Raw genomic sequence first — 16842 nt, forward strand, 5'->3', positions numbered from 1 at the left:
CAAAAAAATAACTTTAAAAAAATGTAACATCGAGTTGAGATACTGAAATCAATATCAGGGGAGAGGAAGTTAGAACAATGCATCCATAGTCTGTATAGTTTTCTCTATAAACATTAATTAATCCATTGACAGAAGTTCTGCATTATATTCAGCAAAGTAATATTTTTTTTCTTTCCTCCTGTTCTGTTTTTTCCTGTTTCAGTGGATCTTCCAAAAGTGAATGGCTTTGCTGCTCTTAACACTACAGACAGCAGCACTGTTCTGAACTGGACACGTGTGGCTGGCGTCTCTGGATATCTTCTTTCCTGGAGGCACATCTCAGGTCAGTGGTGAACCACAGCAAAGTTTCACCTGTTAACATTAATGTAATTGTCAGTCAAATGGTTGATCCAAAGAGAGCGTATAGAGCACCGTTTTGTTTAAAAGTGGCGTCGGTTTGAAAAATCAATATTTATTTGAATAACTTCCAAGTAAGTATGACTGTAATCTGTTTTTCAGGGTCCTCCAGGATTGGAAGTAGATATGTAGCATGACACAATATTGCATTGTGTATTGAGTCTCAGCATAAGCGCTCTTTTGTCGAAATGGGAAATATTAAGAAAAACATTCACAAAACTAATGTTTATGCTTTACAAGCTCATTGAACACAGTGTCGTTTTTCGTTAGATCATTTGTGTCACACATAATTATATGATGACACACTGAATAGGCAAGCATGTTTTCTTATTCCTATTATTCCAGGAAACTAAATCAAGTTCTTATTTTTGTGTTTTTTTCAGTGTTGGAGACAAAAACAGAGAAACTGGGTCCTGGTTTCAACTCCTATAAGATCAAAGATTTGCTGTATGGAAGAACCTATATTTTTACCATCAGACCTTTGTATGGAGAAGTGGAGGGTCCTTTAAGCACTGTGTATCAGAGAATATGTAAGACATTACTTAAATGGTTTGATTTTCAATTTAGCACGTTATAATGATGCACAGGATTTAAATACACTTAGTACTTGTATGTATCTATATTTCATATGCTCATAATGCATATATTCTAGTTTAATACATCAATTGTGTTAAATGCTTTTCTTTGCTCTATTGTTTCTGCAGGGTAAATGTCACTACACTGCTTTCTGTGGGTTTAAACTTAAAAGCATGTTGCACAATAATTTTAACCTCAGTGAGAAATGTCATACCCAGTGTTCTTCACCAGTGGTCAGGGTACAATACCTGCATTAACATGGGATCTGGCCGATCTTTGTAAGTTTATACTTATATAGCATATGTTTAAGTGGAGATTTACACACCACACAGTTTTTAACTAGTTATGAAAAAGTACTGTTGCCTCTATATGACCTACATAAACAAACTAGAATACTGGCTAGTTATTGAATTCAGTGAAACAATGCTGCATTTGTCCACAAGCTCGAATCCACACAAAATGAAAGTTCTTGTAGGGGCTTTGATTTTTAATGGTACAAACTAATTTAGATAAAATCGTGCAGCAAAGCAACCAGGTGCCAGATCATAAGCATGCATCCAAGAGGAGCAGTTGAGCGAGGGAGGAAGGGCAAACTTATCAATGTTGTGTTCACAAACCGCATCCGACAAATCCTACTCATTCTGCTTTTAAAATGGATTCACTAATAAATAAATAAATACATAATAAATAAAGTAAATTGAGCTTCAAAGTTTAAACCCGCAGAGATAAACACAGCCGCTGTTTGCTTACAATCCCTTTTTTCCTGTGCTGTATCCTAGCAAACACCATCGACTCTGTTTCCCTCCAGAGATGTTTAGAGTTTGATTTAGGTTTTTTAATCAGTTATGTTATGGCTTTGTGCATCTCAGTGGGACAGGATCCTCCAGTCCAGTCTCTGCCAGCCACAGTCACCCCCCATATCACATCTGCCTCCATCACCAATGCTATCGTCACTCACTCAGCCATCAGGACCACCCGGCACCCCATTGTTATGCAACCGACTAAACCCATAACCACCAAGAAACCTCTGGGTCAGCCAAGTGTCACTAAAGCCAAAGATGCAGGAATAACCACATTCAGTGCGGAGACAACAGCTGCACCAAGACCAGGTATTTTAGAGAGATGCTGCTTCATTCATATATGTGGATATTGTGAAGTTTTTTATCTATTATCTACAGTAAGAATATTCTATAGCTTAATTAAGAAGTAAAGTGTGTGTCTACAGTTTCTACATGATCAAACAGACTATTGCCTTATTATACACATTCAATAGTGAATATTTATTTAGGTTTTTGTGTTTTTTCAGTGTGTGGTAAGAGCAAAGCTGACATAGTCTTCTTAGTGGATGAGTCCTCCAGCATTGGCGCTAACAACTTTATCAAGATGAAAGACTTCATATTCAGGGTGGCTACTTACTTCCCTGTCATTGGTCCTCAAGCTACACAGGTTGGTCTCTCTGTAAAAACTTTCTTTGTTTTATCTTGTTCCAGCTTGATATTGTGGTGATAGTATGGCTCGAGGCGTATACTATCACTTTGGCCGAGAGTTTGTTTTGGTGTGGTAGGACATAAACTGGACTGGATTGCAGTGATTTTAAATGATAATAGCTGCCGCAAGGTAGCAAACTGCTCCAGAGAATCTCTCGTGCACGTCAATACCATTAGCAGGAACACAATGTGCAATTCTTTCACCAAGTGGCAGAATCTGAGTCCAACATTGGCAGAAAGGACAAACAAGACACAATGCCAAATTGCTTGTGATTGGCTAAGTGAAGAGTGGCAGCTAAGGAAGAGGCATGTGTAGTATGTGCGAGGAGGAGCTTGAAGTGGCATCACATTCAATTTAGCCAAGATAATGATGTTATGATAATGTGTATTTTCTCCATTAATCTTCTCTCAGATAGCTGTGGTTCATTACAGCGATGAGCCTCGAATTGAATTCCGTCTAAATGACTTCAAAGACAGAAACTCTGTGCTCAGGGCGCTCCGAGCTCTACGTTATACAGGGGGCAACACCAGAACAGGTGAGTGACTATCACACAAATGGGCTCACTTCTTTTCCTCTGTTTGCCACCTGTCATCCGATGGCAGTTTATTCCTATAACCTTATTTGGGTCCTGATGTCATAGCTTCTAACAGCTGTCGTGCTGGTGGACAAAAAAAATTACTATTTTTGCTAACTCATAGATGTATACTGGCTGCTGACGTAGTTAGTATTATGAAAGTCATCCACGAAAACTTTCACTGTGAAGGGTATACTGTGTCGTGAAGGAGAAAAAAAAGCACAAATACAAATACATTTCATCACATTTGTTTCAATAATAAATATAGATGAGGGCACCGATCTTTGCTTGAACTTAGAAGCAGAAGTTAGGAGCCCAAAGAGTTGACAAGACCTTAAAGTACGGGAAAATCTGTATAATGGGAAAATCTGCCCATATAATGACTAATTCATAAAAAAATATGAATTATTAATTGTTGTTTATAAAAGAATTGGACTGTACCTCATTAGTCCAGCTTTTAATTAAATTGGCCTAAATTATTTATTGTGTTATATTTGTTTTTTAACTATTTTATTGGTTTCATTATTTCTAAATTATTTGGTTGTTTATATTTATATATAAAAAGATAAGCTTGTTAATCATCTGTGTTATGGAAAGTGCAATAAAAATAAACTGTATTATTTGCATTGCTCTATATGCTGCACATCCCTAGTGACATTGCTGCAGTAACTCGAAACAGTGCTGTTCAGACAAGTACATTTATTTTACCAGCATTTATCAGAGTAAGACTCTCTCTCCAAAGTTTAATTATTTTCTCTTAATACTTTTGTGTACCCTCAGGAAAAGGCATTAGCTATGTTCTTCAGGAACTGTTCCAGGAGTCTCTGGGGATGAGGCAAGATGTGGCCCATGTTCTGGTTCTCATTACTGATGGCAGGGCCCAGGACAATGTGGTGCAACCCTCCAGAATTGCACGCGCTCTGGGTCAGTCAAAGTTATTGTAAAGCCTCCAAAAATGGTGTTGCTCATACAGTTTTCCTGTAGCAAACATTTGTGGACATAGCAGAGAAAAATCATATTATGAATATGTGATAAACAAGACTTATATTAAATAAATGATCATGTTTTTAATCTGTTTCTCTGTAGGTGTTAGTGTCCTGGCAGTTGGTGTTTATAATGCAGACATTGAGGAGCTGAATAGAATAGCAGCACCCACCAGCTACAAAAATATCTTCTACTCACCAACATTTGATGACTTCCCTTCCATAGAGAGAGAATTTATCAACAGCATATGCAGTGAGGAACTCCTCTCTGAGTTCAAACAGCATGATGAGGCAAGATAAAAACAAAGCAAAACTACTGTTTGTATAGTTCTTTCTTGTTAAGTACATTGACATATGTTATAGTTCAAGCAGACTTGTTGACAAGTTTTATATACATGCATGCGACTTAAGACTTGAGAAAAACATCTCCATCTCCAGACATGGTTAGGCATGTGTATCAACCCCATAACTGTAAATGTAACCACTTTTTTAATCAACTCACAAAGACTCTGTAGGAGGGAGCACTCTGCCATTTCTGCCACTTTATTCTACATTATGTCAGTTGTCCATGAAACTTTTGACTGCTCTATAATGAATACCCCTTTTCTCATTTCCATTTCCAGTCTGCTCAGTTGGACACCCCGACTAAAGACCCAGAGGAGCTGCTGAAACCTCAGGGTCCCTGCCCCCAGTGTGTGAAGGTGGGTACAAAATCTACCTTCTCCTGCCCCCACCACTTTTGTCATCATTATTGTCATCATCACTATCATTATCATATCAACCATGGTGCAAGAAAATGTGAGAGACTGTGCAAATCACCACAGGACAAGACAATTCACTATAAATACACAACATTATTATTGCTTTTTGTTCTTAAATGGAGATTCAACTTCAGCACAATGTGTCTTTTCTTACATTAACAATGATTAATCTTTATTATCATTATTATCACCAATTATTAATCATATTAATTGTTTGTTTATCCAGGGCCAGAAAGGGGAAAAGGTGAGTTAAATGAAATGTTATGAAGATTCAACTGATTTAGAAATGTATGCAAAAGCTGTTTTACACATTTTTAATATTCTCACTCTCATTCTTCTCAGGGAGATGGTTTTGGTTCTGGAGGTTTGGTAGGTTTGATCAAGTTTTCTTCTCTACGTTATTGTACCTATTACACTAAATGCATACTTTACATTACCCACCATCCTCTATCTGTCCTGCATTAATGTACTCTCATTGCTATTAGTTAACTTTAGTATGTTTATTATTCATTTAACTTTCAGAATAACCAGCCATCTGTTTTTGTGTATGTAGAGATTTAGGCAAAGCCCTGGACAGTTTGACCCTTTCACCTCTTCAAAAGGAGAAACAGGAGAAAGGGTAAGAATGAACATAAGCACAACACACACTACCACCATTGTCATCAATGCCATCAAATCATTTATTGCCAAGATTACCTTACTTAACTGCTTGTCTATATCTGTCATACATTTTGTTATATATGTATATATATATATTTGTTTATATTTAGTCTACCTCCAATTTAAAATATAGTAAAACTTTTTTTATATCACATAAGGCTACAGTATATTACACAAATAAGAAAAGTATTGTTTCATTTGATCATTCACTGGGCCATGGGTTTTATTGTACATTTGAATAAAATGTCACTACATTACATTACACAATACACTATATGTTTATACTGTATTAAGAGTAAGTAAGAAAAAAATAACAATAATCATCAGAATTGCCATATTAAAAACCTTGTTCAGTATGCAGTAATTGCCACATGACAGCTAACAGTTGCCCGTTTTCATTGTAACGGGGTTTTCAACAAAAACAACTTTGTTTGGGATTTAGTGCCTTAATCTGTAGATTTACCCATAAAGACTAACTTTGCATCAAATGGAAGCAACAAAGGATGGCATTATATATAAGGTGAAGGCTACAACATCTCCATCATGCTGAGACACAAGTCTCTACCTTGTGTTGAGTATTGACAGATTTACAGATGAACAGATGTTTGGAGATCTACATGACTCATCAGCTTGAAATACGTACAGAATAGTTCAAATAAGAGGTTGCTGTTATTTATTCCTTGAGTCAGTTACAGTAAATGTGAACTGCTCTGTCCAGTGTATCAAAGTAATATTGTAACTTTTTCATTTCTTCATAACCCTTCTGTGACTGTGTGTGGGTCAGTCTGGCTTTGCTGCGTATGTCTATTATTTCATTTTCCAACACAGACCATAATGTTTTAATATGACAGGGACCTCCGGGAACAGATGGTATACCTGGGTTGCCAGGGCGACCAGGGAGAACCGGACCCCCAGGTTCTGCTGGCCAACGGGTAACTCAATTCAGAAAATACGAAACCTTACACTGACTTGGTTAAAGTTTATTTCATTCAGGTCTGACTTTGATATTTGTTGGGTTTTTTCAGGGCCCTGCAGGCATTCCAGGTGATTTGGTAAGATGAAAATGACAAATACATTTATGAAAAAACTTTTTATGGAGCCTTATGTCGGGTCACTTAGCTAGAAATCAGATCATAAAAATGTTATGTCCTGTCTTTGCATGTGTGCACCTTTGCTGCATGTATCATTTGCTCTCTTTGTCTTTCTACTTTGGACTTAATAAAGTATCAAAACGTCAGCTTAATTCAAGGAAGAGAAAGGGCAGCTAAAGAGAGATTGCCATTTTATATTTGAAGTATTATTCATCTGCATTAAGCAACTTTTATTTAACATCAGACAGGATGTTTTATCAAACTTCTATTTTTTGGGCCATCAGGACGGCTCACTATTACACTTCTGTCAGAATAAAGACATATTTACTTATACTGTGTCAATATATTAATCTAATATTCATGTGTATTTCCATGACAGGGTTCACCTGGACTCACTGGACCAAAGGGACAGAGAGGAGAGAGAGTAAGTCTGACATGTGCATTTATTTTAGACTTTCTGCTATGATTTCAGTTAATGACACAGTTGTCTTCTGGATTTACCTACTTTTATGAAAAGGAATTAATTTCTGTGTTTCCACTTAGGGAGAGCCTGGATATGTTATAGCTGGCACAGACGCAAATTTTGTTCCTGGACGAAAAGGAGAGCCGGGATCTTCAGTTAGTCCTTAAAAAAACATCTTTTGCAGTTTTTTTTAACAGTAAACTTCTGGACAATTCAAATCTTATTCACTGCATGTTACAGGGTCCCCAGGGACCTCCTGGTGTACCAGGGGTCAATGGCGCTCCAGGCCTACCTGGCCAGCCAGGACCACCAGGCTCATCAGGAATATCTGTCAAGGTATCAGTGAACACTGTCACAACATAATGATGTCTTACTGTTTATGATATGTGATGTTTAATGTTTATAGTAATGCTGACATTTTTAACCCCATATTGCAATGATGATTGTTTCATAGTACAAGTGGCATACCATCATCATCATATTACAATATGAAATATCAGACCAAACAAATAAGTGTCACAAAATGCTTTAACATTGTGTCATAGCACTAAATACAGTCAACCAGAGTTTGTACTGTTTGCACTTTGTAGGGAGATCCTGGGGAGCCAGGAGCAAAAGTAAGTATGGAGGCTGCTTTGCATCCCTTTTTTTTAATCTTAATTTACAGCATAAATATCATGCATTAAAATTGTTGTCTACTTGCATATTAAACCTATTTTTGTCTGATTATACTTTCTTTTTGAAAGGGTTTACGTGGGAAGCAGGGTGTGAAAGGTGACAAAGGAGAGTCAGGAAGAGATGTAAGCACAAAGTTGATAAAATTATTAGAAATGGCCAAAGACATTGCACAAATGAAATGAAAGATTCAGAGTTGCCTTCTGTGTTTTTTTTGTCCTTTTCTTTCTTGCTGTCTCTCACATACAAACTCTCATATACACACACATACACACACATACACACACACACGCAAACTACTGTAGGGTATTGCGGGCTTGCCTGGTCCCATTGGCATTGATGGGGTGCCAGGTTTACCAGGTCAGAAAGGAGAGAAGGTAAACGTGTTATTAACCAAGAAATTACAACTTTTGCACTTAACCAGTCTACTAAAAATATATAAATATAAGCTTGACAAATATTGCTGTTTTTTGCAGGGTCAAGAAGGAATTGGCATACAAGGTATTCAAGGTCCTCGTGGAGAGCCAGGAGAGAAGGTACATCCACAGTGTCAAATTGTGGTTTCTATCAACTTAGATTGTAGTATAATGAGAACAGCAAGCTAAGTGTCTTATGGGGCAGATTATTAATTAAACAGGATTGCTCTGGATGCGGTAATGTGAAATCCAATTTTTGTTTCACTGTTTGAACTATTATTTTGCAGGGAAATATTGGCTTAACGGGACCAGTTGGCCCAAAGGTAACATGATTTTACTCCAAATGTGACATGTTTTTGTTGAAATAAACAAAAAAAGAACAGTTTGTAGAATGATATTTGCTACGTAATTTATCTTTTAAGGGTGATCATGGGGAGCAAGGCATCCAAGGAATCATCGGACCCCGGGTGCGTGCTTCATCATTATCTCCTGTTCAATAGCTAGCAATGACTTCCTGCATATTTTACCCTCAGATGCATATGAATTAATTTCAGCTTAGTCTAATGATATTAAACCAAACCTATTTAACCAAGGATGAATATTGTGTTAGAATCAGTGATGAAAGGATTCAAAGTGATTTATTTTTTACCTGTAGGGAAAGAAGGGATTGAAAGGGGAGCAAGGGGACAAGGTGAGTTCATTCCACACATGTCCACTCTCTTTTCATTAAGCTGGAAATATTCCCTTTATAATTATTATGATTATAAAAAGAAGTGAAGTGAAAGAATCAATTTAATTCAGCCATGAGCCTGGCTAATAGTAATAATAACATTGTTAAATTAACAAATGCATTTTTGTCTTTTTAGGGAGAACGAGGAGAGATGGGACCAATAGGACCACAGGGACCCACAGTGAGTGAGGATTACATCTTTTCTTATTTTTTTTTGCATTTTGCCTGCAGGCTGGAACATATGATCATTTCTCACAAAACCATTATAATAATTACTTCCACTTACTCACCTGAGCATATTAAAATACGCTTTCTAATTCATTTTTGATTACAAAGAAAGCCTGAGGCAAATGCATTATATTTATTTGGGACCAACTCTGAAAACTGTCTGGAAAAGCCAGCGATACACTATTTAACAAGTGTTTTCTAATGTCTCCAAACAGACATTTAGATTGATAAATGAGGAAGCCATTTTGTTCTGGGTGTTCAAGATTAGGTTCTATCAGCGATGGAAATGATTACATACGATCATGAGCCAAATTGTCAAACCTCACTGGGTATCTTTAGCAAATGGGCCATTCTGTCCTGCATCGCTGATTTTTAATTTGAGGCAGCATAGGCCTTTGGAAGAGACTGTTATAAAAAAATGCCGTCATGAGGACCATCTTCCTTCCTTTTGTAATACAGTTTCCAATTTTTGGTTCAAAAGTGTAGCTATGAATATCAGCTAATAAAGTGCTGGTTTGACAGAAGATATCAGAGAGTGATGATCATTGTTTATAGGGTATTTTACAATTTATTATAGTTGAAACTGAGAAATAGAACAATAGAAAATATTGTTTTGATTTGTTGGTTGGCACAAAATATAATTTGACCTTTATTTTTCAGGGACTGACCGGGCCATTGGGGTTAAAAGGAGACGAGGGTCCAAGAGGATCCCCTGGAGATCCTGCCAAGGGTGTAAGAAAGCTATTTAACTTATTTAAACTTTAGAAACAGAAGTACTTGATACTCAGCACTCACACAAATCTTATTTTACCCATCACAACAGATAATTGGCCCAACTGGAAAAAAGGGTGCACGGGTAAGTAACCAAAGTCAGCTTTTTTTGTTTTGTTTTGTTTTTCAGGAAAACGTTTTTTTCAGGGTTATTTTTTTTTTTTTTGGGGGGCAGAATGCAACACCATAGGAAAATGTAACTTCCTGCCCTGGTTAGGTTTTAGTCCAATTAGTCCAAAGACTTAAACTCTAAGTTGTTTTGCCTGTATTTACCTGAACTGGCTCAAAATGAGCCGGAGGGAAGTGATTCTCTTAATGTTTTACTCCGTCAAAACGTTGTTAATTAATTGTTTGGGGTATTCTTGCAGACTCAGACACAGTCCTCTGGGGCTGCTAATCAAACACAATTAAGATTTTCTCTCATTAAGTTTGCAGCAGGGACCGAATGCTCCATTGAATGGGACCTCTTTAATCTCAGTCCACAGGGTACCATTTAAAATGAAGAGTTTTGTTTTGAAACTGTTGAGATAATTTGGCCCGCTGACCAGAATCATGTTGATTGGTGTTCTGTGTGCATGTGTGCGTATATTTTCTGTTTGTCAGGGAGACATTGGTCCAGTCGGCCCTACAGGACCCCAGGGAATAAAGGGTGAACAAGGAGACAAAGGAGACAAGGTTAATAATGAGAAATACTGTACATCATGCTTGTATGTAGCCATTTCTGCCTTTTAATTGTTCTGATTCACTAATATAAGAATAGAGTGAATACCTGTTAGTTTAGAAGAAATGTATATAAAGATATTGGTATGGTTTGTTTTCATGTGTGCAGGGCAGTCCTGGTTTTGGGATTCCAGGACAGCGGGGACCAAAGGGAGAAAATGGCGAGAGAGTCAGTCACCTGAAACAATCACCTTGTTTTCATCATGTAATACTGAAGCCGAAAACAGCTGTTGATTGTTATTTTATTTATATTTTATCCTTTTTATAATTCAGGGAAATGTTGGTTTGTCTGGAAAACCAGGACCAAAGGTAAGTGAACTTACTTAAGTTGCTCTAATCAATGTTTTTATATTAATAATGGGTTAAATGACTATTTGGGATGTAAAAGTGGTCACTTAGGCATGGAACGATATGAAAATTTCATGTCATGATTACCTATAATAATAATAAATAATTGCAAAACACGATGTTATCATGTTAATCATGATAATATCCTTCATACTTTTAGAATGGCACCAACATACTGGAATCACTTTACCTTACATTTTGTTAAAAAAAAAACATATTTATTATACTACAGATGGGCATCTTATCTCCCTGTTCTGTATTTTGGAATCTAAACTATTTCCAGAAATTTTTTTTTGTGGGGGATACAACGATCGTGATACATGCTAATATCATATATCGGCCCATCCCTAGTAGTGACAAACTCACAGAGAATTAACACCTGACTTTGAAGTTACCCTTAACTCTACTCTCAAGGTTTTTTTTTAGCTTCTTTTAGCTCTTTTTTTTGGTTCTAGCAACTAGTTGGTAAACACAGTGCAGCATTTAGCAGCTGGGGTTGGTGGAGACCAAACCAAAGCTAAAACATTAATACCTATTGGACTGGTTAGGTGACCAGACACATGACTCCAAATGTATGATGTTGTTCAGTGTCGGCTTAATATATAAATACTGTAGGTAAAAAAACTATTGAATACCACTTTATTTATGTAAAAAGATTTTGTGTATTTTGGTTAAAGTCTAGTACAAGCTTTCATTGCAACTATTAAAAACGTACTAAAACAGAAGTTATGTGTTTGTCCAGGGGCAGGATGGCTCTAAAGGTGACAAAGGGAATCTTGGGTTACCCGGCAATCCTGGAGAACCAGGATTAAGAGGTAAAGATGTAAGTAAATCCTGAGTTGCTGTTACAGCAATGATACAAGTTGTTCATACAATACAGCACAATTCAGATGTATTTTACCTCATCAGGGTTTATTTAGAAAACATAACACATAAGGAGAAAGCCTATGGTATTAATTAAGACATACATTATAAGTAGAATGTGATAAATGTATGTGTGTAAAGATATGAAGATACATTTCAGTTAAAGCTCAGGAGAAGTTATGCTTGTTCCTTTTCATCGGATGTATATGTTTGCACATATATTTATGTTGTAATACTGGTGAAAATCACTGTTGACTTTGTGTGTAGGGATCACCTGGAACTAAAGGAGACCTAGGATTTAAGGTATAGTCAGCATATTTACTTGATTTACTTGTTTGTTTTGTTGGTCAGTGATGTTGCTCAGGAGGTTAGCTAGTTCAATTAACATTTATAATCCAAACACTTATACATATATTTATAATCAAGTTCAATTAAGTGTTAATGTTGTTTTGTCTTTCACAGGGTGAACAAGGACCACCTGGAGAGCCTGGTGACAGAGGAATTAGGGTATTTCTTTAATGTTTTACTGCTAATACCAAAGGCAGAAACATAATGAATATAAAGAAGTAAAAAATAATATACATATAAGCATATATAAGCTCTGTATGTTATTTATAAGAAGTTACACAAATTGTGTGGCTGAGTGCGATGATTTCAAGTCTGACTAAAGGACTAATTTCTTTTCTACCCACCATGAGTATGTCTATGACCTGTGTCATAGAAACAATCTGCAGTTTGATTATCTTTGTTTATATTAAGGTTGCAGCAATTATAAACACATTTTCTCAAGCAGCATTTTATTTTTCATGTTTAACTTGATATTTACTGTAGTGGCACTTTAAGGCTGTTGATCTACCCAACAATTCAAAGCTATATATTTTTTTAAATTCCTTTCTTAATATTAACCAGGGTCCACTGGGGCTACCAGGGCGACCAGGGGACCCAGGAGATAAAGGAAATACTGGGAAGCCTGGACTGCAAGTAAGTTCTTTGAATTCAATTTTTTTTAAATGACTGAACTTTGGAAGAAATAGACTATTTATTACTATTTATTTTACTTTGTTCTTTGCAGAAGTTATGTCTTTATTGAATTGAACTGAGTTATTGCTCAGTGTATTTTGGAGAGTGCTTCAAGATAACCTGTGATTTTCTGTTCTTTGAAGGGTACTGATGGAAAGAAAGGTGATAAAGGGGAGACGGTATGTTTGTATTCGCCACCATCTCTCTTTCTCATTGATGAGCATTTTTATTTTTTTCTCCTGGTTGACGCCTTCTGATCATTCTTCTGCGTCACTCACCATGTCACATCTTCACAACCTCCTATCGTCCTGTGATTTCATGATTTCAGTTTTGATATGTTCAGTAATTAAGTTTGGCTTTTTGTGTGTGCCACCCATCAGTGCACCTACTATATTTCCTTTGTGCTGTAAAAATGGATTGTGTTTAGCAGTGTGACATTTTAGATTTTAACTATGTTTTCTTATGCTCTTCTTTTGATCATGCTGCTGTTGTCACAAAGGGAAAACCTGGACCTCCGGGAGCACAAGTAAACAAACCTCTATTATCATTTTTGACAGCTTCTCATCAGTTCAGCCATGTTTGACAAGCGCATTCGTTGTAACAAAGCTCATGAAGAACAAAGGAAAAAACACCTCCCATAAGAAATTAATTTATGTTCTCAATCAGCTGGAATCGTCAATTAGCAAGTTAACTTCAGGTTTTTAATTTTGTCCCAACAGATTGTTGCAGACAACAATGTACTGACCAGAGTGATAAAGGTAACTTAAAGAATAACATGCAGCTTTATTTCATTCAGTTTTAAAGGAAATTTAAATTTCTCTTCTCTTCTTCCCTTTCCTTTTGTTCAGGGTGAACAAGGAGATCCCGGTCAGCCTGGTTTAAGAGGAGATACAGGTCTGCCTGGACCAAGAGTGAGTATCACTAACTTCACACGTCAGAGAAATATGCTACTCAAATGTGGCATTTTGCTGGTTTTGAAGTTATTTTTTGCCATTTCATTAGACTAAACACTTGATTTTACACACTTGGTTTATTCAAGATTTTTTTAAGAGACACTAATAATTCATTTTTCTTGAATATACATCATACTTGAATATTTGTCTCTCTCCACAGGGTCCAGAGGGGAAACCTGGATCACCGGGACCATCTCTGGTATTTGTATGAATCATTTTAAATTGCGTGTATTTTGGTGCTTTTTGTATCAGTTGGACTTGCATTTGTTTAAACATAAACCATTTGCTTTGCAGGGTGGTGGTTCTGGAAGAGATGGACTTGATGGTTTACCAGGGAAACCAGGGATGAAGGTTATATAAATTTGTGCACAGTTTTACTCATGTTATTAAAATCTGCTCATGTGAACTGATTTTTAATAATAATTGCAGGGCGACCAGGGACAGAAAGGAGAGCCTAGTTTGGTGAGTGCACCAATGTTTTTATTGTAACATTATACATACATGGTTAACTCCACATGAAGAAAACTAATTGTGATGTCACAAATTATACGTGTAGCCCCGCCCCTTTCAATCAAGTTTTCAATGAGCACAGAGAAACTTTAGATCATTAGATGCATGTGAAAACATCCTTCCAGTGTCAAGCTCTGCACATACATCATTCTACACAGTGAAGTTCAAAACTCTGAAACATCCAACTGTAGGAACAAGAAGGAAAACATATTTTAGAGTGAAGGGGGACTTTAAACTAATATGTTATAAGTCATTTCATAAAGGGATTAGCTCATCATCCCTCGGGGGCTGTTAAAAATCCATTACATGAATGGAAACTGTGGAGAAATAATTTGATTCACTTCACTGCAGAATTCACTTACACACATATTGTAGGAACTCATCTGATCTCATTAAGCACTTGTCAGAGTTTGTGACTCAGTTGCTGTGACGCAACCTATAACTGAAGCTGAATCAAAAGACTGATTATGAAGTTGGCAGAACATACAAGCATCTTCTTACATAGTCATATGAATTACAGTATATTGTCTCACTTACTGACAGATTTATTTATTAGAAAGACAAGGAAAGGTGCTGTCACTTTCTTCTAATCTTTATGCATTTAACTCAGATCTTTTATTGCACTTTTGTTTTTATGCACCAATGCACTTTAGATGTTTCAGGTTTTTGTTGTGATTCTTTTACATTTTGTCTGATGTTTTGACAGATGCTATATAACTCTATTTATACCAACTATATGTTTTTTTTTTTACAGTTGACATGACTTATAAACTTAAGAAACTCACAGTGAACAAACTGTGTGCTTAAGCTATGATGATATGATTGGACAAACGCAAATGTAAAGTAATTCAGTTCTGTTGAGATTTTCATAGAGTTTAGTTTACCCCCCTTACATTTTAATTTATAGATCATGGTATTATATATGTAAATTAAGAAACTGGTGCTTCCTTATAGGTATAAGACTAATTGGGGAGCTGGGTTGATGCCCATTAAGTATGGCAATAAATACAAAGAATATTTGGTTTTGGGACTGAATCCCAAATGGATTACATATATGTCACCTTATTTTATTACCTCTACATCAGAGGTGTAGTTGGCACCATGAATTTTGCAAGAGTTTCTCTCAGTTTTGGCATTCCTATAGATGTGACTAACATAAAGTAGATGAAACAAGCAGCAGAGCGGAGACTTGAAGCTTCACTAATCAGATCAGATAAAATGACTGTGACGTCTTCCAGCCTGTTATTTTGGTTTTTATGGCTTGCAACTTTGCTATCTTTGTTCACTCTTGCTGCTAGGACACCACATGCCACAGAACACCATTTTTCCAAAACATATTGCCTCATTTGGTGTTTTGATGATGCTGGTGGAGAACACGTCAATCCAAAATCTCCCATAGGTGTTTAATTCGATTAAATTCTGGAGACTGCGAAGGCCATAGCATATGATTCACATGGTTGCATTGCCATCCTGGAAGAGACTACTCCCATCAGGACAGAAATGTTTCATCAGATGTGATAAAAGTGATCACTCACAACGTTGTATTGATTTTTAGTAAGCCTTTCCACTAAGGGGACAAGTGGACCCAAACCATGCCAGCAAAATACCCCCCAACAGCGTAACAGCTCCCGGATCCTCTTGTGTATGCCACATGTACTCACCCGCTTGTCAAGTATATGGTGAAGGATGACTCATCTGACCATATCACTTTTATCCACGTCTCTGTAGATGAGAGCCTATATGATGTTTGCACCACTGAACTTTCAAACGTGCGTTCATCTTTTTGATGAGAGGTTTATGCACTGCAGCCCTACTATAATATCCTCTGACAAAATCAGAATCCACTAGGCTTGCTCAGCATTTTATACATGCCACAGAGCATGATTGGATGTTAATTGCTTAATTGTACCATGCAGTGCATCTGTGTGGAAGCAAATGCATTTGTTACATTTTTCCACTAATTTATTGAGGTTTTTCCTTTAATTTGGCAGCCGTCTGTATATATGGCAACATTGGTCGAGGAAAAGTACTGAAAAAATTACTGTCTGTTGCGGAGAATAGGAGGATATGGTCCATTGCCCATAATTTGATTATTTGATAATAAATTAGATTTTAAAGTCCTTTAACATAGCATAAGGACACTACATACAGAAAGCACTGTCAAGGTTTCACTAAGTAATCTGGATTCTGGGTTACTTTTTTGCCACTTATTTGTTAGTGTTTTGTAACATTGTTTGTACCTCATTGTTTTTGTATGTGTGCATGAGAGCAGAAGGGAGATAAAGGAGACCAAGGCCGGGCTGGGATTGCTGGAATGCCTGGTCTACCAGGAACTCCAGTGAGTGTCTCTACGAATTACATTGCATGTGGCTCAAACATTATATTACCTATCCATCCTTCATACATTTCTAATAGTGACAGTAAATACATTCAAGCCTACATAACAAAATATATCGTAGTGTGAGGTGTGTAATTAGCATGAGCCTTTTGTTTCTGAAAAATATCTCCAGTGATTGTGGTTATTTAATTTCCTCTGCTCTACAGGGGAGACCTGGCATTGATGGGAAGAGGGGCCTGCCAGCAAAAGATGTGAGGAACATTTTCATCTAACAAGT

The 16842-nt window shown here is 36.7% G+C and overlaps 1 protein-coding gene across 6 annotated transcripts in view; it reads left to right on the forward strand.

The window, feature by feature from the left end:
* Positions 1 to 16842, forward strand: part of col7a1l (collagen type VII alpha 1-like) — a 65304-nt gene that overhangs the window by 19323 nt on the left and 29139 nt on the right. For 5 of the 6 annotated variants that reach the window (XM_051391935.1, XM_051391940.1, XM_051391937.1 and 2 more), the window contains exons 19-60: positions 203 to 322; positions 780 to 926; positions 1842 to 2081; positions 2279 to 2418; positions 2872 to 2995; positions 3815 to 3958; positions 4121 to 4308; positions 4641 to 4718; positions 5005 to 5022; positions 5121 to 5147; positions 5332 to 5397; positions 6290 to 6370; positions 6464 to 6490; positions 6909 to 6953; positions 7073 to 7147; positions 7233 to 7328; positions 7583 to 7609; positions 7739 to 7792; positions 7973 to 8044; positions 8144 to 8203; positions 8371 to 8406; positions 8506 to 8550; positions 8739 to 8774; positions 8950 to 8994; positions 9702 to 9773; positions 9865 to 9897; positions 10416 to 10487; positions 10642 to 10701; positions 10806 to 10841; positions 11623 to 11703; positions 12012 to 12047; positions 12207 to 12251; positions 12654 to 12725; positions 12908 to 12943; positions 13264 to 13290; positions 13484 to 13522; positions 13613 to 13675; positions 13878 to 13916; positions 14012 to 14068; positions 14147 to 14179; positions 16500 to 16565; positions 16772 to 16816. In XM_051391935.1, coding sequence (XP_051247895.1) covers positions 203 to 322; positions 780 to 926; positions 1842 to 2081; positions 2279 to 2418; positions 2872 to 2995; positions 3815 to 3958; positions 4121 to 4308; positions 4641 to 4718; positions 5005 to 5022; positions 5121 to 5147; positions 5332 to 5397; positions 6290 to 6370; positions 6464 to 6490; positions 6909 to 6953; positions 7073 to 7147; positions 7233 to 7328; positions 7583 to 7609; positions 7739 to 7792; positions 7973 to 8044; positions 8144 to 8203; positions 8371 to 8406; positions 8506 to 8550; positions 8739 to 8774; positions 8950 to 8994; positions 9702 to 9773; positions 9865 to 9897; positions 10416 to 10487; positions 10642 to 10701; positions 10806 to 10841; positions 11623 to 11703; positions 12012 to 12047; positions 12207 to 12251; positions 12654 to 12725; positions 12908 to 12943; positions 13264 to 13290; positions 13484 to 13522; positions 13613 to 13675; positions 13878 to 13916; positions 14012 to 14068; positions 14147 to 14179; positions 16500 to 16565; positions 16772 to 16816 — 2903 coding nt within the window. The remainder of the gene's footprint in view (positions 1 to 202; positions 323 to 779; positions 927 to 1841; positions 2082 to 2278; positions 2419 to 2871; positions 2996 to 3814; positions 3959 to 4120; positions 4309 to 4640; positions 4719 to 5004; positions 5023 to 5120; positions 5148 to 5331; positions 5398 to 6289; positions 6371 to 6463; positions 6491 to 6908; positions 6954 to 7072; positions 7148 to 7232; positions 7329 to 7582; positions 7610 to 7738; positions 7793 to 7972; positions 8045 to 8143; positions 8204 to 8370; positions 8407 to 8505; positions 8551 to 8738; positions 8775 to 8949; positions 8995 to 9701; positions 9774 to 9864; positions 9898 to 10415; positions 10488 to 10641; positions 10702 to 10805; positions 10842 to 11622; positions 11704 to 12011; positions 12048 to 12206; positions 12252 to 12653; positions 12726 to 12907; positions 12944 to 13263; positions 13291 to 13483; positions 13523 to 13612; positions 13676 to 13877; positions 13917 to 14011; positions 14069 to 14146; positions 14180 to 16499; positions 16566 to 16771; positions 16817 to 16842) is intronic. The other variant, XM_051391938.1, reaches the window with a different exon arrangement.

This window comes from Dicentrarchus labrax, unplaced genomic scaffold, assembly GCF_905237075.1.
Source record: "Dicentrarchus labrax unplaced genomic scaffold, dlabrax2021, whole genome shotgun sequence".
NCBI lineage: Eukaryota > Metazoa > Chordata > Actinopteri > Moronidae > Dicentrarchus > Dicentrarchus labrax.